The sequence below is a fragment of the Nannospalax galili genome, unplaced genomic scaffold (assembly GCF_000622305.1).
Source record: "Nannospalax galili isolate Female #2095 unplaced genomic scaffold, S.galili_v1.0 scaffold211, whole genome shotgun sequence".
NCBI lineage: Eukaryota > Metazoa > Chordata > Mammalia > Rodentia > Spalacidae > Nannospalax > Nannospalax galili.
In genome coordinates, this window is record NW_008329624.1 from 2,236,839 (window position 1) to 2,261,756 (window position 24,918).

A 24,918-nucleotide genomic window follows, 5' to 3' on the forward strand; every position below is an offset into this window, starting at 1 on the left:
ATTTTTGTTATTTCAACACTTAGTTTGGGAAGCAGGATGCTTTATTGGCTGAACATAGGATTCTAGAATCAGTTTGTATGAGCATCAATCCTAATCTATAAGCTCGTAGTTCTCACTTACAAATGGTGATATATTTGGTTATTGGGAGAAATGGATTAATTCCAATCAGGTGTCTAGCCTGCACTGAGGTTCAGCGTTAACATACGCTATTGTTGTTAAAGTGGTACCATGTCTACCTTCAGTATGTGTGGAATTAATTTCCATACATGTGATCAGAATGAGAGGTGTAGAAGAAAGGGAAGTATAACTACAGAAATAGCTGAAGCCCCTGCAGGTGCTGTTTTCCTCCCTGAGGGTGTGCTGGGGCCAGCAGGGGGGTACCTGATGTGCCGTTAATACGTGGAGTCATAAAACATGATGCCAAGTATGAACCAGCCATGCAATCTGGGGTTTAAGCAAAATGTTTTAAGAAAGTTGGACTCAACATTGGAGCAAAACCATGTTGGACAAATGCTGGTGAGCAATAACACCTTCCTGTGACCAGGAAGGGTCATTTTGGCCTCAGTGCGTCTGCTGCCTACAGTAACTGAGGGATGGAGGCAGGCTGTGGTAGGGTAGTCTCAGTGGCCCTCACCTGAAGACTGGATGCTTCTGGTTAAAGTGTAAGAATATAAGATATCCATCACATGGAAGCAAGTTAGGGCTGGGAACACTTTTTTAAAATTAGTTTTGTTTTGTTTTATTGCAGTGCTGGGATTAAATCTAAGACCATGTGAGTGTTAGGTATGCAGTCTACCACTAAGCTATATTCATAGCCCTTTCATTTTTCATTTTGAGACAGGGTCTTATTATGGTGGCCAAGCTGCCCTTGAATTCTCCCAGGATCCCACGCAGTTTTTGAATATGTGATCCTTCTGCCTCAGTCTTCCAAGTGGCTGGAATTACAAGCCTAAGCTACCAGGCCCAGCTTGGTAGCCCATTTTAGGATCTGCCCCCATTTCTCCTCAGTGTTGCAGGGGTCCTTCGGGGCTCTTTGTCACTAGAGTTCTTGTGATGTCTGGCGAGAGCATTCTTTGAGACTGGCGGCCATATCCATACCAAAAGAGTTAACGGGTCATGACCGGTGCTGTGATGGGCATGTTGCTGCCCAAAACAAGTGTCCAGTGAATGTTTTCATGAATTTATAGACTAAATGAAAGGCTTTAACTTGTCTTTGTTTTTTGTTTAGGCAACTACTCCAGACCCCCAGCGTATAGTGGGGTACCCAGTGCAAGCTACAGCGGCCCAGGGCCCGGTATGGGTATCAATGCCAACAATCAGATGCATGGACAAGGGCCAACCCAGCCATGTGGTGCTATGCCCCTGGGACGAATGCCTTCAGCTGGGATGCAGAACAGACCGTTTCCTGGAAACATGAGCAGCGTCACCCCCAGTTCTCCTGGCATGTCTCAGCAGGGAGGGCCAGGAATGGGGCCGCCGATGCCCACTGTGAACCGTAAGGCCCAGGAAGCCGCTGCGGCTGTGATGCAGGCTGCTGCAAACTCAGCACAAAGCAGGTATGCCTCTAAGACAGCGCAGGCCGTGTAACCCCAGAACCAGCACAAGCCCAGCCTCGCCCAGTAGTCCTCAAAAGCAGTAGAGGCAGTTTCTGCTTGGCTGGTCTTTACACTGTAGGACAAAGTCAGGGAAGTGACAGGCCACACCTTCCGATCCGCTGAATGGTGGACATGTCCATGTGGGAGGCAACTTGAAATGCCTGTGAATGTTGCAGCCAGCAGACGGTTCTGTTGCACAGGAGGAAGTGTCTGTTGGGTTGCATTTCAAACACGAGTTTTAAGTAGAAAACACTAAGGCCAAACTATTGAAAACCTGAAACATTGAAAAAGGTCTCACACACACACACACACTTAAAATAGAAACTTCTGCTGGGGGTGGTGGTGCATGCCTTTAATCCAACACTCAGGAGGCAGAGGCAGGTGGATCTCCATGAATTCAAAACCAGCCCTGTCTAGTATATCGAGTATGTGTATATATGTGTACTGTATGTTGGTCTAAATGTGTATGTGAGGGGTTTTGTATTTTACTGTCTGAACATTTCTCTGACCCAACAAAAAATACTATTGTTAAGGAAAACAATATTTTAGAAAGTTTAAGCTGATAGAGCAAGGCTTTACCTTTTAGTCCTTCTGGAGTCTAATCCTATTTCTTTAATATTCTTCAAAACTTGGCCTGCCCCAAAATGACAGTTTTAAAAATATATGAAGCAAAAATGAATGTGTTTCAAAAGGAGCAGATGCAAATTTGTCTTAAAAGAAATCACATTGGAAGCTGGGGATATCAGTAGCATCTTCAAGAGAAAAGAAATTCCTGACTTTTATCAGAGGAAAATAAAAGCTAATAGTGTGAACCTATCTCTGTGCGTGCATGCGTGCGTGCGTGCGTGTGTGTGTGTGTGTGTGTGTGTGTGTGTGTATGTATGCCTGTCTGATGTATCCCTTTGTTCCTTTTCCTCTGAAGTTTCTGGGAATGTAGGTTCCCCTCAGTCTCATTCTTTGCTCCAAATAGTAAATTTGCTTTGAGAAATTAAAATGAAATTCAGTCATGACATCACTTCCCTCTCTTATCTGTGTTACAGTCATTTAAAATCTCCTGACCCTGAGTTTCCACCATACAGACTGTAGGGAACATTTGAATAAACCCATCTGTGGAAATCCATTGGTCCAGTTCTAAATGGTTTAAGTGAATTCCCCATTGTTGCAACTCATAACAGCCTGTTACTTCCCTGCTGTCAAGTCTCAAGGATGCGATGGCGTCTGATGTGACAATCTGAGAGGGAGAGGCCAGGGAGAACAGGGAAGTCCTGCCCACGAGTCGTCTCTGCTCTTTTCTGAATTAGTTTATAATAGAAATTAATGTGTTAGTACACATCTGTACAACTTTATTTTCTGTTTTTAATCAATAGATTGTTCCAAAGTCCTAACATCACGCACTCCCGTTTAGCTCTAACAGTTTAAATGAGGGCTGTTTATATCATTTTTTATTTAGCCCAAGTCAAAATTAATCTTTATTGGTAAATTGAGATTAGAAGTGAAAATCCTGCTTCTCCCTCTCCTTTGCTCTGTTCCCCACCTCTGGTTTTACAGAGCTTCCAGTCTCCCCACCCCAGGCAGCTGCTTGGTCCAGGTATTCTCTCCTTTGCCCACTCGGGAACCCCCACACCTATGCATGGAATAGTGTGTGGACAGGGATTCAAGCTGATGCTTCAGAACAAATCCAAAGAAGCTGTTCTTCTGTTCTACTTTAGGCCACCATACATTAGGTCGCCTGCTTATCCCAGCCAGTCTGGGGCTGGCGGACGCCCCATGTTTTCTTCCCAGCACCCCAACTATGGCAGCTCCCAGGCTCCCATGATGCACCAACCTGACCAGTACGGGTAGGTAGCAACACCCCCTGGGCTTGCTGCGGGGACCTGGGCATTTCCTTTTAAACTGTCCTAGACCTGCCCAAACCAAGGACATGGAAGAGCTCAGGAGAAGTTAGAGGGGTCGTGTTTTTGTCTGTGCTTGTGTTTCTTTTGTTCTTCTTTCATGTGAACAGTCCTGTGGCAGTTTGGTGGAGGCCTGCATGCTGCCCTCCAGGTCCTGTCTGTGCATGGCTTTGACATGTCTGCTTTCCTGCATGCCTGAGAAGGAAAGTAGAAATTTGAATCTCCACAAAAGCAAGGGAATCGCCACTGTGCCTTTTCCCCTTCACGCCTGTGTTCTGTGTAGTGGCCTGTGTTGTGTTGCCACACCCAGAGCAGTATCACTAGTATCTCCTGGGAATGGAGACTTGAGCAGTAGGGCTGCTGGGCCATGCAGGACACAGGAGAGGCCTCACATGGTACCACTAAGCCAAAGACTTCTGTTATTCTCTTCCTCCCAAGAGGGCTGGAGTGTTTCCCCAGGGAAACACAGCAAACAGTCCAGTCAAGAGTTTTCTGCCCAAATGTAGAGCCAAGCACTATACTATTCTTAATTTCAATACAGGAATTACATACAGCAACAAAAGTGTCTCTCCTCATTCCTGCCACAAACTGTAATGTCACACTCTTGCCATGTTTGGGTTAATAAACTGTGCATGTTACTGAGTGATTTACTAAGCTAAAATATTACCATATAATTTTGTATATGTTAAGCAGATTTTTGTCTACAGGCTTAACTGTACTGGTAGTTGGCAGCAGTGGAGACAGGCCACTTTGGTTGAATGAGGCAGAGGAGGAGCTGTCTACAGCTGTGTTTCACAGTAGGCTTAGCGCTCTGCCTTCATCCCGTGTTAGGGATGCCTGGCACAGAGAGCTTTTCCAGAGTTTTCTATTCAGTATACATTGATTTAGACAGCAAGAGCAAATGATCTTTTTTGTAACTGAGAGTTGTAAATTCTATAAACATGGTCCTAAATGTGGACCAACAAAGAATTCTGCAAACATAACCTCCAGAGTGAAATAACTGTAGGTGAGGTCAACGTCCTTGTTCTCAGGAACCTGTTCATTCCTGTCCTGTGCTTTTTCATGGTTCCTTCATGGTCACCTTATGACTCCATAGAAAGGTAACAGTGGAACAGAAAAGCATTTATCATCACTGCTGAGCCACAGGCTCTGTCCTTTCCCAACTCAGGAGTGCTGTTTGGACCCACAAAGCTAGTTTGACTCTGCCTTGCCAAGCCACATTAAGCAGCTGTGTAAAATGAATTTAAATGGCATGCATCAGAGTAAAATCTCTTCCACTGGGGCAGAAAATCAATGTTGGCCAACCAGCATGGGAAGATCAACTCTGTGCCTCAGCCAGCAGCATCCGGATAGCTTCCTTAGACCAGCACCTCCTCCTTAATTAGAAAGAAGACAGGAATGCCAGTGCTGTGCTGAGGTCTTACGGAGCACACTTGGCACAGGCTCCTCCTTGCACCCTGTGCCTGCTGCCTGTGAATTCACTTTCCATGTCTACAGTATTCCTGTTTCTATTTATATTGCCCATCTGTTCCACTTTACAGAACACGTAGCTTGTTGTGCCTTCTTTAAGAGGGCAGACTTGACTAAGAAAGCATGCGAGTTACTACATGCTTTGGTGCAGATTCAGAGTCCTGATTTTCAACATGCTGTCCCTTGTGTGTGAATAGCTCCTTGAATCAGACATCTGTTCATGGTTTGTTTTCTTTCTGTCAGGTGAAGCCACTGTAGGAAGTGGGTTTGTCTGGGGGAAGAAAGTAACAGTTTAGCCTTTTGGGAACCCAGGAGTCCCCGTTTGTCATAATGTCGTCTCTTACAGTCCCAAAGAGCCAGGAGCCTAGGAAAGAACTGTAAAAGAGCAAATTAGTGATGAAGGTGGGGTGTGAGCCATGTGTGTCTGCAGTGGAGCAGATGAAGGATTATGCGCAGCAGGTCAGCTGGTTGAACCTAAGATAGTATAGAGGGAAGACACAACTTTAACTGTCGGGAAAGCATTTGATTAGTGCCATTTTTAAGGTGGCTTTTGAGTATAAAACCCACCTGCCACACTGAGTAAGTTAAGGAATATAAAGGTCATTTCTCTTTTTTACCTTTTGGATAGAGGGTTTGGGGTTTCATTTGTGAGAAGATGTGTAACAGAAGCTGGTGGTGCCTATTGTCCAGGTGCTAAGTTGTGTGTGATGGCACCCACCATTTAAACCTAATAGTTGACAGTAGTTTCTGTACAGGACCAATGCATTTCACTCAGAACTGCCTTGCTGTGTATTGTTTCAAAGCATTTGCAGTTAATGTGATCATCTTCCGAAGAGTGTGGCGTCAGCTTGGGGGTTCTGAGCATAGTCTGCCAGGAGCTTGGGAAAGACCTTGGCCTCTTGCCTCCTGAAGAGGAATTGCCATGAATTCCAGACTGCAGCCATCGCCTTTAGGATTTTTTCAGTGACTGAATCCGTCATCTGGAGCCTTGGTAATTAGAGCACAAGCACACGGTGTGAGCGCTTCCCTCAGTCCCTCGGCATGCTCTAATCTGTTCGTTGACTCTAGGTGGAACCCAGCAGTGTCCAATAATTAGCCCCTTCACCAAATACAGTTGGTGTGTGGATCAGACTCACTTAAAACTTCTCCAAGGAAGAAACATGGCTTCATTCAGTTTACTGGTCTGACAAGCCCCAGTTCCTGAAGCTAGGGTGAATGGACAAGCAGTTTAATTTCTTAATAGCAGCTGCCCCCAAACCCTCACTATATAAACTTCGGTGAATTCCTAAGTGCCGTCAGATTGTGTGTCTGGTCTGCCACTGGTCGGTAAAGTCTGTATTCTGTTCTCATGGCTGCAGGTTCTGAGAAGACGCAGTTTCAGTTGCAGGGTTGTAGAATCTTAGAGCTAGAAGGTTTGAGGACACTGTGTCTGCTCCTTGATTCTATGTGAGAAGATAAATGTCACTGATTTAGAGCAGGACACCCAGATGAGGAAGCCCTGTTTATCTTGTCCTGGTGACACTGTCCTTAAACTAGACGGGATAGGGGCTCTTCACACTCCTTTGTGGATAAAGATTATTCTGCTGTTAGAAAATGAACTCTCTAAGCAAGACTGTTCCTCTCACACTGCACATTGATCTGTCCACCTTCCTGTGCTGAAAAGGAGATGGGCTGTGTACACCTGCCTGGGATCCAAGGCCTCCAAATACCAGTAGTTTCTTGCAGGATAAGCATCCTGCACATACATGGATTGAATACTAGTCCTTCTTCAAACCCTTTGGTTGCCCATACTGATACTGCTTCTGCCTTCAGCACCATTAAGACCACTGGGCAAAGCACCTGCATAGTGCTGGGCCAGTGTTCTTTGTCTGCTGTCCCTGGAGAAGTCCACAGTAGACTCACCAAACATCAGGAGGCAAACTCTTAAGAGTCTTAGTTTTTAAAAATAAATAAATTCAGAATCAGTCCATTTTGAAATCTTTCTAGGCTTGATTAGAAGGGAATTGTTCTCCTGAATACCTGTAACAGGAGCGTGCACACCTACATCTTAACACACCAGGACCACCGAATTTCGTTTTTAAATATTCCTGGTTTTAATCAAATTAGAAGCTGGAGAGCCAGGCGTGGTGGTGGTACATGCCTTAATCCCAGCGCTTGGGAGGCAGAGGCAGGTGGATCTCTGTGAGTTCAAGGCCAGCCTAGTCTATATAGGGAGTTCCAGATCAGCTTGGACTACAGGGAGACCCTGTCTTGAAAAGACAAAAAAATAATTAATTTTTAAAAATTGATACCTTCTTCATCTTAGTTCTAACCTCTGTGGTGTTCTAACCAGTGTTAGTCTCTAGCTTTTAGGTAGCAACCCAAGTACCTGAGTTCAAGGAGGTGAGCATGTGCATGACAAGGCACCCAGCAGTCTTCCTCAGAGCGGAGCAGCTGGGTCTGATTCCAGGGATGAGTTAGTCTGGCTTTGGGCTTGAAGAGCTGCTTAGATCTGGACCTCCTTAAGTGTACCACATGTCTACACACTCCTAGCAACTGTTTTTTGTTGAACTGCATTCGAAATTCATATCCAGTGTTGCTATTTGCCAACAAGCCACTTCTTCTGTATTTTCCTCAGAGGCCAGTATGACGCCACTCTGATGATGGACATGGAGCCACTGATGTGGAAATACATTAATGGAGAAAGTGCATTAAAGTGTCAAAGAGACCAGGCAAAAAAATTGCTGAGCATGTCACGCCTCTGGTTGTAGTGAGTTTCCCGAGCTGGAGAGCAGTGACTGATATGTATTAACTAAGATTCAGCCCTTTGAATTTTGGACAATTGGGTTTCAACATAATAGCTATGATTTGAAAAGTCATGTTATTGAAAGACAAAGAGAAAAGATTTCAAAGGCTAAAATCGAGTTTTATTTCTGCAATTAAATATAAGCCTTTGCTAATCATCATTTGAGGGAGTTTTTTTCTTTCACATTTAGAATTTGAATATTATTATGTTATTTTAATATGATTTCAATTAAATCTTTCAGAGTCACAAAACTATTATGGAAGCTATAAAATACATTTATAAATCTTCAAATAAAAAAAAATAGTAGAACACAAATTCTAAAAAAACCAGGAAGGTTTTCTTTAAGAGAGAGACAGACAGACAGACGGACAGACAGACTCAAGGAATCAAAATGTGAGATGTACCACAAACCTTTAATGGAGTGTAATCCATGAAGTGCCCTAACCATTGATGATTTTCACCCCAGCTGAACTATTATGGAAGCTATAAAATACATTTATAAATCTTCAAATAAAAAAAATAGTAGAACACAAATTCTAAAAAGACCAGGAAGGTTTTCTTTAAGAGAGAGACAGACAGACAGACAGACAGACTCAAGGACTCAAAATGTGAGATGTACCACAAACCTTTAATGGAGTGTAGTCCATGAAGTGCCCTAACCATTGATGATTTTCACCCCAGCTGTGGGACAGAGCCCTGAGTGATTCTATGTAGAAAGCCAGCCAGCTGAGCATTGGTGTCCAAGACCCTGACTCCTCAAAACTACCAGTGATGGGCACAGATAAGGGCAGGAAAGCCTGGGCAGGGCCCCTCATTTGTACACCTTGCCTCTGATGGACATCAAGTCAAGAAAGCCAACAGGAGCTGGCACCCTGGCAAGAGGAGGAGGAACTCCTGTCAGTTCATGTCCCCAAATCCTTCCCACCCTGCCTTTTGGGGTCCTCTCAGACTGCAAGATCTCCTTGATCTCTCAGAGTCACAGTCGCCTCTATAGAACCCTTCTCTTCTTGTCAGTCTCTCCACAGTCTGACTCCCACCCCTGAGGGCTCTGTGCCCTGCTTACTTGTCTAGGCCACTTATCTTCAGTTCTACCCTCATGGTCCTACCACCATCTCCACCTGTGTTCATCACTCATGATACACAAGCTGGACCATCCCATCTGGTGCTAGCATCTTGGTCTCTCAACTTTGCAAGTACTCAGCAACAAAGTCCAGCACCTCCCGATTCTTCAAAGTAAGGAAAGGCCAGGGGTCAGTACAGTCAATGCACATGTCAAGAAACAGCCAAGACCTGTGTTATGTTACCAACCTGCTGGGCCTGAGAACAGTACAGGAATGGTGAAGTTTCCTCAGCCCTCAACACAGCTTGTGCTGGAAAAGATAGGAAGTGTGTGACTGTGAAGAGGATCTGCTCTGAGACTTAGTGTAGTCCAGATTGGAAGTGTCCTGGTGACCTTTTACAGACTACAGGGAAGGCTGCGCATGGGCGCCTTAGTTTAGTGGTACAAAGGACTGCAGCATTGCAATTCCCCATCGGTCCCTCTTAATCTTGGTCTTCATGCTTATTTTGAATTCTACTTCTGTCATCAACAAACTTAACAAAACTGACAGCCATAAATCCATAAGACTCTGTCCCTTGCTTGTGCTGGAGTGCCTTGGTTTGTTAAGGCTCCTGCAGGCAGAGGTCTGCCTGGTCCTGTTCTCTGGTCCTCAGAGCAGGGCTGGTGAGAACTATACTCTCACTTGAGCTTTAGGCCTTCCCTGCAGCTTACTTTGTGCTGATTTAGAACAGCATGTTGCTTTACTAAGTAACTATGGCCTAGCCTGCCTTTGGCTCAGGAAACCTGTGCATTTTGGAGGATTTTTTTTTAAAAAATCAGAAATGATAAACTTGGTGTATGGCATTACTGTACCAACATTATAATTATCTGAACAAATAAAAACCTGACCCTTAAATTTAGTTTTTAAGAGTAAACCTGAACACAGGGGACTCTCGTTCCCCTTGAGATCTCTTGAAACTGTCTGTATCCTGAAATTGGGCCAATGGAACTATGTCCTGAGTCCAGCCCCACCCATAGTTTTACCCAAAATGGTTTCTCCAACTTCATTTGGGGAAGTACAAGCTTGGCCCCACCCTATTCTCAGCAGACCACCTGGCCTTTACATCCCCAGTTCTAGAACATCTCACGCAAGATCACACATCCTTCCCAGTCTCCACTGTGTCCAATGGAGATGTTGTGCCTGCCTCTCTGCACTTTGATATGTTAATTCTCAAGGACACCCACATTCATTCACTCAGTTACTCGTTTTTTGGGTGGAGTACCAAATTGAGATTGCCTAGATACAAGAGCACATGGTTTTGCTGGGGTTCATTAAAAGTCATTAGCCTAGATTATGTCTATTTATAAATAATTCCCACAGGGTGGTGGCACATGCCTGTAATCCCAGTACTTGGGAGACTGAGACAAGATGATTATCACAAGTTCAACTTAGGCTGTTGTATAGTGAATTCCAGGCCAACCTGGCCCACAGAGTGAGATCCTATCTTAACAATAAAAATGAAGACTTTAGAGATGGCTCAGCAGTTAAGAATAGTTACTGGTCTTGCAGAGGACCTGGGTTCAATTCTCAGCACCCACCTGGCAACTCATCACCATCTGTAACTCCAGTTCCAAGAGATCTGACACCCTCTTCTGGCCTCTGCAGACACTGTATGCACATGGTGCATTTACATACATGCAGGCAAAACACGTAAAATATCAATAAATAGTAAAGACAAGAATCAGAAATGGCATGTTTGTGTTCCTCAGAGAAGCAATATTCTTTGTTATTAGGTTTACTAAGTAGTGCCCAGACACAGTGTATGGGATGGAGAACTCAAGACCCGAATTAATTTTTAAGCCAAGTGACAGGTCCACTAAGGTACAAAAGATCTCTATGAATGCCTGCAAGATACACGTATTCTTAATTATCTCATTGCTAAAGCATCACTCTGATTAGTCCCCGGTGGTTGTTCATTAACCCCTCGGTTATCTGCCAAGCCCCACAGCCTGCCACACACCCTCTGCATCTGAGGCCAGTGTTCCCAGACCTCTAGGACTCCTGCACTTTGCCCTGCTAAGATGCTTTCAGACACCATCCCTCATACCTGTCACCTGGGAGGGAATAGTCTGTCCTCCTCTCCCCCCAAAAAGGGGTATTCCTAACACTACAAAGAAGCAGCCCTCCTTATAAATGAGATAAGAATTTCTTAATGTTATCATGACCACAGATAAAATGTCAAGTCACATTGATGACAGCTGGTTTTTCTTTTGTGCGGTGTGTACCTCCTTTCTGCCAAAGCAGGGACTATACAGTTGTGTCTTGTCAGAGCCTAGTGGGATGTTGGGTGGTATCAGAATCCACAGAGGCCCTGGTGTCACCTCCTGCAGGGAGAACACGGGTTCTGGGACCCGCAGCTACCCTACGGCTTTCTTCTGGGCTACCCACACAAGGCAGCGGACATGCTGAGAACCAGGGGAAACTGGAACTGAAATCTGTGGATTAAGTATGGTCAAAATATTTTCGCTCACTTTCATAGGATTACTAATGAACTGAACCATTCCTGAACAAACCAGCGTCGACTTTGAGGATGAAGAGACCATCCTCAGTCATCAGCAAAATCCAAACAGCCAGATACTGCTTTTGTATCTTTCTCACACCGATAAGGAAGCCTCTCACATCAAAGCCTTTGAGCTGCATTTGTCTGGGTTGGTCTGGGAGAGCAGGTGGGACAGGTTGGCTTTTGGAAGAAAAGGAAGGACTGAATGTACGGGTCACACAGCAGGTACTCCTGAGTTGGGGGGAGGTCCATGTAAGGTAGGTGCTAACAGGGAAGATGCTGGCAATGCTGTGAGCATCCATAAAACATCAAGGGAATGCACTGCACTCCTTAGCAGCAGATGGGAAGAGCTTCATTCGCCACAACCCTGGGGAGGGCAGCTCTATGGACATTCTGAGAGATGACCTGTGAGCAGATACAGACCTCAGAGAAGTAACTCCAATGAGTTAGACCTCTCTACCACAGGGATCATTCTGGAGTGTGTGCTGGCACAGCCCCTACTGCTTCTCTGTTGAAAGATGGTGTTCCTCTTTACCCATCCTTCAAAAGAAAAATAAAACTTAAACAGGTTACTAAAGGGTTTGGGGTATGTCCTAGTTACTTTTATTGCTGTGACTAAAAAACACTGACCAGCCGGGCATGGTGGCGCACACCTTTAATCCCAGCACTCGGGAGGTAGAGGCAGGCGGATCTCTGTGAATTCAAGGCCAGCCTGGTCTACATAGTTCCAGGACAGCTGGGGCTACAGGGAGACCCTGTCTCAAAAAGACCAAAAAAAAAAAAAAAACACTGACCAAAATCAACTTGGGGAGGAAAGGGTTTATTTTATCTTGCATCTCCCAGGACATAGTTAATCTCTGAGGGAAATCAGAACAAGAACTCAAGGTAGGAACCTGGAGACAAGAACTGAACCACTGACCACGGTCAAATGCTGCTTATTGGCTTGCTCCCCTAGCCTGTGCTTGGCCTGCTTTCTTATTTAACACAGGACCACCTGCCCAGGGGTAGCACCACCCATCGTGGGCTGGGCCCTCCCACATCACTCAACAATCAAGAAAATTTCCCACAGACATGACCACGGGCCAATCCAATGATAGAAAATCCCTATCCAGATGTGTCAAGTTGAAAACTGAAGCTATCCAGCACAGGGCATTAGACCTGACACTTTGAAACTTTTTTTCATGAGCAAGCTGCCTTGAAGAAGTCTTATCAGCCAGCAAGGGAAGAGCTTGGAAAAAGACTCTGGAAGTCTCATGAGGGGCATTCTCACCTGGTGAGGGAAGATGGGCTACAGGAACTCTCTGCTCCCCAGGGTCCACCGGCCTGTGCCATGTCTCCTCAGGCTGGGTACTTGGAGATCTGTGGGACTCTATATGTCCAAAACCCCAGACCTGGTCTTCCAGGGGTCTCTTAGCACCCCATCTTCCAGCCAGACCAGACACTAGGTACCATCTTGGTGCCGCTTCCCCAGGTGTCTAATTCACTCTGCCTCCTCTGAACTGCTCCACTCCTTTTCTTGGCCCCACTCCCACATTGTTCAAGGCACTATCATCTCTTAACTAGATCCTGGCAATAGCTGCCTAACTGAGGCCACATTTTCCTCCTGCCTCCAGCAAAGGACAAGATCTAAAGCACATCCTCCGGTGCCATTGCTTCTGTTTCAAAGACCCCTGCATTCTTTCTGTTTCTTAGGATAAGGACAGAGCCTCAGGTAGATGAGCCTCTTATACCAGTTGTCATAAGGCCTCATTTCTACTGTTCTTTTCTCCTTGTTAAGTCTCGTTTGGCTCAGATCTGAGGGGCTGGGGTTCACTTCTCAGGGAACCGCTTACCCCTTACTGTGAGGTCAGGCAGTGTAGAAAGCTTGTAGCTTCTCGCCAACTGCTGCTGTTGTCTGTTGTCTTGGCCACTGTTGTGTCCCTCTCACTCACCCCTGTACCTGTGTACAGTGCCAGCCGTGGGTAGATGATTTCGGCTGTAACATCTGAGTAGAAGAGATTTGTATGTCTTCTTAAGCATAGTTGGGGTAGAATAATTGCATTTTATTTAAATGGCCTGTGGTCCAGTATTGTTACAGAAACCTACAGTCAGAGGCCCTTGGGCTGCTCTGTGTCACCACTCGATAACACAAATGCTGCTCTGCCCTCACAGGGTTGATTCCAGCCAGAGCCACTGATATAGGGAAATCACAACGTGATTTTGCCACCAGCTGCTAATGGCATGTCTCATAGTTCCTGTGTTTTTCTCTCTTCAGATACTATATTTAAAACAATCTCAGTTTTCATTAGATTTAAAATTACCTCAACTGGAGCCAAGCGTGGTGGTACACACCTTTAGTCCCAGCACTTGGGAGGCAGAGGCAGGTGGATCTCTGTGAGTTCAAGGCCAGCCTGGTCTACATAGTGAGTTCCAGGATAGCTGGGGCTACAGGGAGACCCTGTCTCAAAAAGACCAAAGTAATTAGTTAATTAACTAGTTAATTAAAATAGCCAAGGCTGGAATTTTCCCCCTACTGTTTTGGGAGAGTCACCATATAATTGTGTTGGAAATCTGTTTGACCAATGGTGCTTAGATAGGTGTGGGAAGTTGTATTTATTAAGTAATTTAAATAGAGCAGCCTGTGTAGTGTTATACACAATAGGAACTTCCCAAAGAATCAAAGTAACTTATGTGGAATCAGGATGTTTAGGGTTCCTAGGTCCAGTTCTAGTTGTTAAGATTTCAGTGTTGGCCTGGTTCTTGTGTCAGATGACATCTTTGCTGCCTTTGCACAGACTCATCCTCTCAGCAGTTGCACAGAGAATGTCCTGTACATGGGACATTGTTCTAGTTTCCTTTTAAGGGAGAAAAGGGTTTGTTTATTTCTTTTCTTCCAGATTATAGTCCATCATTGAAAAAAGCAGGAATTCAAGCAGCAGCATAAAGCAGAAACCATAGAGAATGCTGCTTGCTGGATCACTCGGGCTCATGCCCTTGCTCAGCTAGCTTCCACAGACAGCCTGGACCCCCTGCCTAGAGAATGGTGCTGTCCACAGAGGGTTTGGCCCTACTACACAATTTACAATTGAGACAGTCCCCTCATAGATGTCCCCAGAGACCAATTGTCTGATAAAGGCAGTTACTCAATTGAGTCTCTTTCAAATGATCCTAGACTGTGTCAAGTTGGCAGTCATGTCATCCTTATGTTCCAGTAAAGCATGCACAGCTTTACATTTATTCTAGACATGAGGTAGGAGTGAGTTTACAGAGCCACCACCCTGCCAGGCTCTGAGGATGCTCGATTTACATGGTCCCTGTGTATAGGTCATTTCTTCTGTCTGTCCCTGTCCTCCAGCAGAACTGTGTCAGAAAACCATCACACTTTGCACCACCCCTTGAGAAAAAGTGATTGCCAAACATTGCATTACCCAAAGCACCAAAATCATATATGGGTTTTATTTAATTTAAAATATTATTGTAGTTGACTAAAAAACAAGATACTTAGAACTATGTAGGTGACCTATAAGAATTTATACTATATATTTTTAACCTCTGAACTCAAACCATAGCAGAGGACACTATTCTCCTTTTGCCCTCATCATAAACCATTTAAATGGTCACTTTAGAATTGATGTTTGCCTCTGCTTCCCCCATGCCAAAGCAAGGCCTTTGTGAGCATATGATATGTATGTAATCCTAGAGATATCTCCAAAGCACAATAAAAGGAAACTATAAAAGTACTCAGTTGGGTGCATCACCCACAGCCTACCCCTGGCAGCTCGGTGCTCCCAGGGGCTAGGCCACATGGAAACATGTGCCTGTATTGTTTGTCCTACTGTAGCTGAGGCTCAGAAGTTAAATGCTCTGAACTCTTCACTGCTGCCAAAACTATTTACCCAGAGGCACCCACCCATAGCCATACATGCCAAAGAAAACGAAGAGATGGACCTACATGTATCACATTTTATTTATGAAAGACATGAAAGTTTCTAGGAATTAAGTCCAGTTTCATTTCAATACAGAGTGATAATGGCTGATCCCCATTTCGAAAACCTTTTTTGTTTCCTGCTTTTCAAGGCAAGGTCTCACCCTATATAATAAGCTAGGCTGGCCTTAGGAGTTCGTGGTCTTGCCTTGGCCTCCTGAATGCTAGGATTACAGTGTTTGGCCCCCCAACTGGCCCAAAGTCTTAGTAGACAGTTCCCAGACAGAAGTATGTTCCCAAAGCACCACCAACTGAACCACATTCTCAGCTGTAAAGCAGAACATGTTAAGTTACAGGAAACAGTGGAAATTAATCCTGGAACTTACATGGCCTATGCTGTTTGCGTATGCCAAGGATAACAGCAGGTCATGGAGGAGGACCATGCTCCTAATCCACAAGACCCATACATAATATCATCTCAGTTGAAATTCCTAATGTAGTCTCATCAAATAAGAAAAAAGTAATTAAAACCCACAACTTTCAAAAGCCTAAAAGCATTAGCTGGCTGATAAAACGGATTGCAAAGGGAGTATCCCTGAAGCTGGAGCAGGGTTGATACAGTGCTGTATTTAATGTGGCACTTGAAGTTTGAGACAAAGAAAGTGTATCCCTTCAGAAGAAGACTGGCTTCCCACCCTTCATTACTGTTTCCTGGTACTGAGATGGCATTTAATAAAAGTTTTTACATTAAAAATGTCATAAGTAGAAAAGTTCTGAAAGGATCTGATTATACTCAATTATTTTTTATACTAAATTATTTTTACAACTTACCTTATTATAAAGGGTAAAAATATTTAGAAAAGGTTATTTGTGGATGTGTTTAGAATGAGAATTAGAAACAAGGCATACTTGGTAGTACTTATAGGCCTTGCTTGTGAATTATTCTCATAATCTGAGTTCTTTCATAGAATAGCAAGTCTCAGCTACACCTAATCCCAATGCTAAGCCAAGTTAAATAAGTTAAATAAAGCTCTAGTTATTCTGTCTGTGGGACAGCATGTTTCAGTAACAAACCCCTCATCCGTTCTTCTTGGAAAGGTGTTCCAGATGAGCTCAGGTAGCATATCAACATGGCAGAAACACAAATAATCTAGACTGTATCTGCTTCTGAACAACCCCCATGTTGGATGTTGATTGCATAGCCATGGGTTAGGAATCTACAGATGCAGAACAGCAGTAATCTGTTCACAGCCTACAGACTCAGTAGAAGCCCCAGCCCCATGACCTCTAGAGCCCAAGAGCAGAGTAGGACAATGGCTTTTGAAGATGCTCCTCATATTTTGGTACAGCTACATTGAAGAGCTCTGCTGATTTCAGCTTGTATTTTGGCCTGGTTTTGTTTTGCATTTTAAGAAAATGATTTATTTCTCAACTGCCCTCACTCCAAAGGTCAATGTGGTCGAAAGGATGTTTAGCAGTTTTGCTGCCATGGAGGGACCAGCTGTCCTGAAAGATGGTGGCCCTTAGCTCCCAACTGAGGCTACTGTGGTCCTTGGAATTGCCAAATATGAAGCTTTTCATTTTGAACCACCAAAATGCTCTCAGTCGAACACATCCATGTAGGTGTCAGGTGCTCAGGAGGGTGAGGCTTGTCATCCTTCCACAGAACACGTCTCAGTTTCTACCTGGGAGCTGCATTATAGGCTGTAGCACACACTTTGCTGCCTGCAAGAAACCTGTCTCACTTTCAAGGACAGACACTACCTTAAGGTAAAGGGATGGAAAAGAATATTCAAAGCAAATGGCACTAAAAAACAAGCAGGGGTTGCAGTTCTAATAATCTGACAAAATAGACTTTGAAGTAAAACTAATCAGAAGAGATAAGGAGGGTCACTTCATTCTGACCAGAGGAACAGTTAACCAAGAAGCCATTACAATCCTTAACATATATGCACCAAAGTCTGGTTCACCCAAATTTATAAAAACAACTCTACAGGACTTTAAGACACAGATTAACCCCAACTCAGTAATAGTAGGGGACTTCAATACCCCATTGTCTCCATTAGACAGGTCAGCTGGACAAAGAATAAACAGACTTCTGAATTAAATAACAACATACATCAAATGGACCTAACAGACATCTTTCGATTATTCCACCCAAGCACCAAAGAATACACTTTCTACTCAGCACCTCATGGAACTTTTTCAAAAATTGATGACATACGGGCCCACAAAACAAACCTATACTAATACAAATATATTGAAATAATTCCATGCATTCTATCAGACCACAATGCAATAAAGCTCAGAATCAACACTGGACGAAGCCCTAGTCACTACATGAACTTGTGGCAATTGAACAACACACTCCTAAACAATGAGTGGGTCAAAGAAAAAATTAAGAAAGAAATGAAAGAATTCTTGGAATGCAACAAAAAGGACAATACAACACAACCTCTGGGACACATTAAAAGCAGTCCTAAGAGGGAAGTTTATAGCTCTGAGTGCCTACATTAAAAAATTGGAAAGAGCCCAAATAAATGACCTAACACTGCAAATCAAGGCACTGGAAAGGCAAGAACAAAAGAAACAACCCAGCAGAAGAGAAGAAGTAAAAATCAGAGCAGAAATTAATGAAATAGAAACAAAGAAAACAATACGAAGAATCAATGAGTCAAAGAGCTGGTTCTTTGAAAGGCTAAGCAAGATAGACCCTTAGCCCAATTAACCAAAAGAAAGAAAGAGCAAATCCAAATCAACAAAGTCAGAGATGAAAGGGGAAACATCACAACAGGCACCCAAAAGACCCAAACCATTATAAGGGAATATTTTAAAACCTATGCGCTACTAAATCTGAAAGTCTCAGAGAAATGGATGGATATCTGAAATCATGGGAGCCTCCAAAGTCAAACCAAGAAGAGATCAACAGTTTAAACAGGCCCATAACATATAAGGAAATTGAAACAGTAATACAAAGCCTCCCAACTAAAAAAAGCCAAGGCCCAGATGGATTTACAGCAGAATTCTACCAGACATTTAAAGATGATCTCCAACCAATACTACTTAAATTATTCAAAACAATAGAAACAGGGAGAACTCTCAAATTCCTTCAATGAAGTCAGCATCATTCTAATACCCAAACCAGGTAAAGACACAATGAAAAAAGAAAACTATAGACCCATATCCTTAATGAACATAGATGCAAAAATTCTCAACAAAATGCATGCAAATCATATATAGACACATATCAAAAAGATAATTCATTATGATCAAGTAGTCTTTATCCCAGAAAGGGCTGGTTCAATATACACAAGTCAATAAACATCATTAATCATATAAATGGACTCAAAGACAAAAACCACATTGTCATCTCAATAGATGCAGAAAACGCTGCTAGCACTCTTGCTGGCACCTCCAGAGCAGATATAAAAAGGACTACTGCTGTAGGGGCGAGGAATCAGCTCCCTGACATCCACAGGAGGCCACAGGCATCCTGCGTTCCTGGGAAGTCTGGGTCCCTTTTTGCAGCTTCCTTCATTGGGTACCCAAGAGGCCCTCTACACACATAGTCTCCTCCTTTCTGGACACAGGGATCTAGGACGCTGTTTGAGTCATATCCATCACCATCCCTCCCACAATGCCACTTCCCTGAAGTCTACACTCCAGAAACCCAGAGAAGAGCTTTCCTGCCTTGGTACTTTCTCAGTTAGATCCAAGATAGAAGCAGAAAGGTGTCACACAGTGGGCGTGAGAGCAGTGTGGGAGCCCTTGGGAAAGCAGGATGGAGGAGTGGACTGAGAACAGCTCATGGTTCTGTTCCTGCACTTACTGGCAGTGTGACCTTAGACAAGTAACAACCTCCGTGATCTTCACCTGCTTAATTTGCAGGAATTGAAAAAATTAAATTTATAAAGTACCTTTATAAAGAATATGAGGTATGTCTGTCAGTGTTGAATGTTATTAAGGTTGCTGCCATGGCACAAGCTCCACATGTCCAGACGGAGGTGCTGAGGCCCAGATAGCAGAAGTGTGTGCCCAGACTCCCGGTAGGTAAGGTTAATGCCAGTCCAGACGCCTGACCTTTTAACCAGGCCTTAAAAACTACGGGTTTGGTTTAAGTGGCAACCGTTGGAATGGACATCTGACCTCCAACATACGGACTGCTGAATCTTGTGGGGTTTTATTATTTTAAGAGTCTTTTTCCTTGCGAAGGAAAGTCCTCAAGGCATCCAACCACCACTGACTGTCAGAGTGAGATGCTTCTGTTTGTTGCCCATGTGGCTGTTTGGAGTTGGCTTAGGCTGCACTGCTTCCCGCCGAACTTCATTTTTCCCAATTCATGCGCTAACTTGACTTGAATTTTCTGGGAAGATTTCAGTTGAGAAATTTGGAAGGATCATGGCTAAGCTAGAAAAACAAGTCGTGCCAAACTGCTGGTGTGTGCCTTTTTAATCCCAGCCTTCAGGAGGCAGAGGCAGGCAGATCTCTGTGAGATCAAGGCCAGCCTGGTTCACATAGTGACTTCTAGGCAGGCTGGGACTAGAGAGACGCTGTCCAAAAAAAAAAAAAAGTCTTTTTTTTTTTATTATTTGTAACTGTTGCGTGCACTTTTGTCATCCTGGGTGGATGATGGGCAGGGCTAATGTTGAGGAATCATAGATCAGGGCTGGATGATGATATAATTTGTCATCTACCTAGTGAGGTTTATATTCTGATTTTCTTTTCTGCCTTTGTCTGAAAAAGTGTGTAAAGAAACCGTTACTTTTCTACATGTTACACTATATGGAACTAAATGTATAGAAGCTTCCAAAGTAACCCTGCTTTATAATACCCTTTTAGAGTGCTAGGTATGTTCTCTGTTTATTCATTTAATGTGTGCAGGAGTTACTAAGGTCCTCCACCCCTCCTGTGAGGCTGAACACCTACAAGAGCGAAGACCTGTGTGCTCTATTTGAACATACCCCAGAATGAGCTCACAGCTGGAAAAGGCACAGGGGAAGTTAGCTAAGACAGAAAGGCCTTCCTCCAGTAGAAGCAGAAGGACAGCCCTCCTCGGGAGGTGGTTCTCTTGAGAAGGGGTCAGGGTTGTTCCTAAAAACATGACTGTTCAGAAGTTAGGGGCACTCTTCAGTGGTTTATTTGTAAGAAACAGAGCTGTCCCAACAGGAGCCACCTCTGAGACAGTTCAATGAATGCTAAATTGTCCTCTTGAAGGCCATGGTCCATGGGATGATGTTGAAACCGAGGCCACCTGGGAAGGTGTACATGGTTACTTTATTCCTACAAGTAACTTGACAACCTGGAGGTTAATCAGAAGCCACTGAGTAATGGCCACTATGTCTGACCAACTGCAGTGGGCATCGTGGTGCTGACGAGCACTCTGTAGCCATTCCCAAGGGGTCTCGAGGGGCTCCCAGAGCCTCACACACAATCCTTTCAAAAATGTCTTCCCAAGTCCTCATTATGGGAACAGAATTTCCCTGGATGGTTTGTAACATTTCCAAGAAGACAAAAACACTTAAACCTGTTATACTTTTTGTTTTTTCAAATGGTTCGTGTTTTAATTTCTTGTATAAGCCAGAAAGCTTAGTCCACTACAAATAGGCACACAAAGGGAATATGCTTGCTGGTTTTAAACAGTAACATACTTGACTGTTTTACATCTTGTAAAAATGTCAAGTGCTATACAGTAAGAGCTGCCAAGGGATAGCTTAATGGAGCTAGAGGAGAGTGCAGAGTAATTGATTTAGAACAGATAAGCAAAAGGTGAACTTGGACCCCTTTCTTAGCGTTACTCCTAAGAGTGATGTCATTAACCATAATTTGGACAAGTTTTTCAAAGGTGCATTATTTACCTAAGGAAAGTTTTTAGTCTTTTAAAGGCTTTGGCACAGGGTGGCCATGCTTCCTCATGCAGTGGAGCTTTCCCTGAGAGAACCAGACCACTGTGCCATCCAGAACAAACCCTTCCCTATCTCATTACTAGAGAAGTGACACTGTGTGACAGCTGTCTCCATCCAAAGAGTACCCTTCTCCTCTTTGTGAAAGGACATTGTTTCTTTTCCAAGCATGGGACAAAACTAACGAAGACAAGTCCCCAAGAGGTGGTGATGTCAGTCTGCAGGGGTCAACTCTGAATTAAGGATACCAGCTCATTACAGTGTCAAATTCTCACCTGAAACAGAGACCCCCGTCCCAGGACAGAGGGGCCACTCGGATCCCTCTTCCAGCAATGGAAGTCTGATGTCTGCTACGACATTTATATACAGGCAAATTGCTGTGTTTTAATAGGACCCAACTTCACATTTTAAATATCAGGATCTTTCTTTCATATTTATTAAATCGTAAAATTTAGGGCACAGAATTGCTTTAGGAACATTCCTATACTGCTCATCTGCTTTGCTTTTCATTTCTGGTTTTGATGTGATTTTGATATGAGGAACAGAAGCAGTGTGAGTAGCCAGATCTTGCTAGACATTAGCCTTTAATTTTGCTTGCTCTTGTAATTCCTGTTTTCAATTCAAATCCCTTCAACTGGCTTATATTTCTCCTGGAGTTATGAATAATAACTCAGAACCCTTGACATGCTTATGAAAGTGACTTCTTTGTGTAACTTGTGATATTTGTGAGTTCAGCATTTGCCTAGTAGTAGAGTTCAAGCCTCTCTCTCCAGGAAAGAACTCATTTTTAGCAAATATGAAAGGTACCAGCCCTGCCCCTGACAGAAGTGCGTTGTTAGAGATGACTGCCAGGCCTCTGTGCAGCCGACATGTGTGCCTGTGTCTCTCCCTACAGGCAAGGCAGCTTTCCTGGCATGAACCAGAGTGGACTCATGGCCTCCAGCTCTCCCTACAGCCAGCCCATGAACAACAGCTCCGGCCTGATGAACACACAGGCGCCGCCCTACAGCATGACACCTGCCATGGTGAACAGCTCCCCAGGTAACCAGTGACTCTGCTCCTGCGGCCGTCCTGCCGTGTCTTCCCCACTCCTCCTCTTAGGCTTCACAGTGTATGTGCCCAATTGAGAAGGTGGATCTACTGGTGAAAATGCAGATAAGATCACTTTTCTGCTTCTAAGAAACTTGCTCAATCTGAGACTTAAAGATTATATTATAGTTTATGTCAATTATTTTTTCATTCTCTTTCTACAGTATGTCAACATGCTTCAGATATCTTTGGACATGAAGTATATACACTACATTCTCTTTATCACTGAGAGTTAGTAGGAGTGTTGGGAGGTCCACAAACATGAACTGTTCAATGCTAGTGGTAGAGGTAAACATTTAGGACTCACACTTTAGAGGAAGGGGTTGCAGGGGAGAACAGGGATTTGAAATACTTTTTTCCTTTTAAGGGAATAACTCACATGTATAGCAGTCTTCCCCTCCTGAGCACCATCTGTAGGCTGTCTCTAGTTCTCTCAGCCTTTATAATCTCCATACCTGTCGTCTTACAAACTCAGGTCTGCTTAGTAGCTGAGCTTTTCTTTGTGAGACCCTTGAGCCACCTTCTCAAGTTCCTGAACGTCCCAAAGACAGTTTGATGTGCATTGCGGCTGAATGATGGAGACCCCTTTGGTAGGGTTTGTTCTTTTATTTCAGCCAGCTGGGGTGTGGGCTTGTGTGTCCTGCAGAGCTTTGGGACACGTTGAGTGCATGTGAGCCCTGGCTTCCTCAGGTTACCCTTCTCCATCTGTACGCTGCTTCTCCTTCAGGGGGAACAGCCTAGAGAGGCCAGGCTTACCTACCTGAGTGGCTGAGCCACCCATTTCTAAGGTCTCATTTAATAATGGTATTAAAGGTTTGTTTAAAAAAACAAAACAGCCAGGCATGGTGGTGCACACCTGTAATCCCAGCACTCGGGAGGCAGAGGCAGGTAGATCTCTGTGAGTTCGAGGTCACCTTGGTCTACAAAGTGAGTTCCAGGCCAGCTGAGGCTACAGGGAGACCCTGTCCCAAAAAGAAAACAAAAAAGAAAAAAAAAAAAAAGAGGGTTTTCAGTAGCTAAAATATCCCTTCCTGACATTGAGTAGATGTTAATTCATGGGGAGATGAAGTCCATAGGTCCAAAAGCCTGTGGGCTAGGAGCCCCTCCCCTACCAGTGCTGCCTAGGCCATTAAGGGTCTGGTTGGGATACCCTGCATTTTGTCTGGCTTTACTGAAGTAGTAAAACTGCTTACTTCAGAGCATTGAAGCTATACATGAAGTTTCCACCTGCCATTAGCAATAGTTACGTCTGCCTTTTCCCCTGGACTCCAGAGCCCCCCAAAATAACCAACAAACAAGTGACACACCACCCTGCCTAAGATGTGTGTGCTCCCAAGAAAACCAGTTTTCTGGGGATTCACAGTGAGGGTTTGGTTTTATTATTCAGATAATTCAGCGATTCATTATTTCATGCAGAGGAAATCTGTTCAGTGAAAAGCCATTTATCCCCACTGCTCTTTTTATAGAACAGAAGTGTATTTTTCATGGCATTGTACATTTCAAAGCATTGAATTTTTAATAATTTAAACATTTGTCAAATTTTGCCCTACACACTTATGTGATTTCTATTTTAGCTTTATTAAGTCAGATGCTGCCTGATAGAAAGTAATCACTCAGCACGTCTGAGGAGTACTGACAGTCTAGTATTTACTGTGTCTGTTGACAAGTCATAAGAATGCTTGTGTTCATCATCTCTGAGGGGAACAGGAATGACACAGGATGTCAGAGTGTACCCCCCCACCAGGGGCAGGGCTAGAAATGCACTCATAGACATGGGTGGGAACTGGCTCATTGTCATGTCCACCTGCATGGCTTGGGCCCATGGAGATAAAATCCCACAGGTAACAGCAAGGTGCCCTTTGGAGGAAGGGAAGGAACATGAATGCAGGTCTGGGCTGGCAGTGGGATTTCTGAGACATCATTAGCAGCCAGTGTGACTAGCATTCCAGCATTCTCTTGGCTGAATTCAAACAATGGTGCTATAGACAGTGTTCAGGGCCAAAAAAGTCCTCCTGTGTAGTAACAAATTGTTACAGGCTTCAGTGAGCAAGTAATTATTTAAATGGAGTCAGTGCGAGTGTACATGTGACAACTGTTTCTTCACTGAAATGCCAGGAGCGGTTGGATGAGAAGCGGTGGGGACCTTTCCCTCTGAAGAAACAGTTTGGGGTTGCCAGAACATTAATAGGACTTCTCAAACTTGGGATTGGAATTCGTTTTTACCAAATTGGGTCAAAATGTTAGTTACTTTGCACAAAAATACAAGTTATGAGTGAGCTTGTTAAACACCCTCGTGCAAGACCTGTACTGTGGGTTGGGTCACATTTACTTGTATTATATTTATGATATTCACTACCATATACTCATCTGCATGTGAAGCATCATCTTCAAGTGAACATCTGTAAAAATACATACCATCAATAGTTCAGAGTTTGCCTCACCAGACACCACCCTGCAGAGCACCAGGCATTTTTACCTCCCTATCCTGGTAGCAGGGGAACTTCCATGACACACAGCCCTGGTCAGATTCCAGTCCTCAAAGTGAATTACCCATCAGTTTCCTACCGAGCTGCTACCTGCCAGCTTCATTAACCCTTTACAAAGAAAGGACATCAGCGTGCTACCCCAGATTTAAGAACCAGCTGCTTCAGGGATGCCTGTGGAAACTAGATCACCTCAGAAT

The 24,918-nt window shown here is 44.0% G+C and overlaps 1 protein-coding gene across 6 annotated transcripts in view; it reads left to right on the top strand.

Moving 5' to 3' along the window:
- Arid1b (AT-rich interaction domain 1B) overlaps positions 1 to 24,918 on the top strand; it is a 417,231-nt gene that overhangs the window by 350,024 nt on the left and 42,289 nt on the right. For 4 of the 6 annotated variants that reach the window (XM_029566701.1, XM_029566702.1, XM_029566703.1 and 1 more), the window contains 3 exons: positions 1,229 to 1,556; positions 3,305 to 3,433; positions 22,042 to 22,187. In XM_029566701.1, the coding sequence (XP_029422561.1) occupies positions 1,229 to 1,556; positions 3,305 to 3,433; positions 22,042 to 22,187 (603 nt within the window). The remainder of the gene's footprint in view (positions 1 to 1,228; positions 1,557 to 3,304; positions 3,434 to 22,041; positions 22,188 to 24,918) is intronic. The other 2 variants (XM_029566705.1, XM_029566708.1) reach the window with 1 other exon arrangement.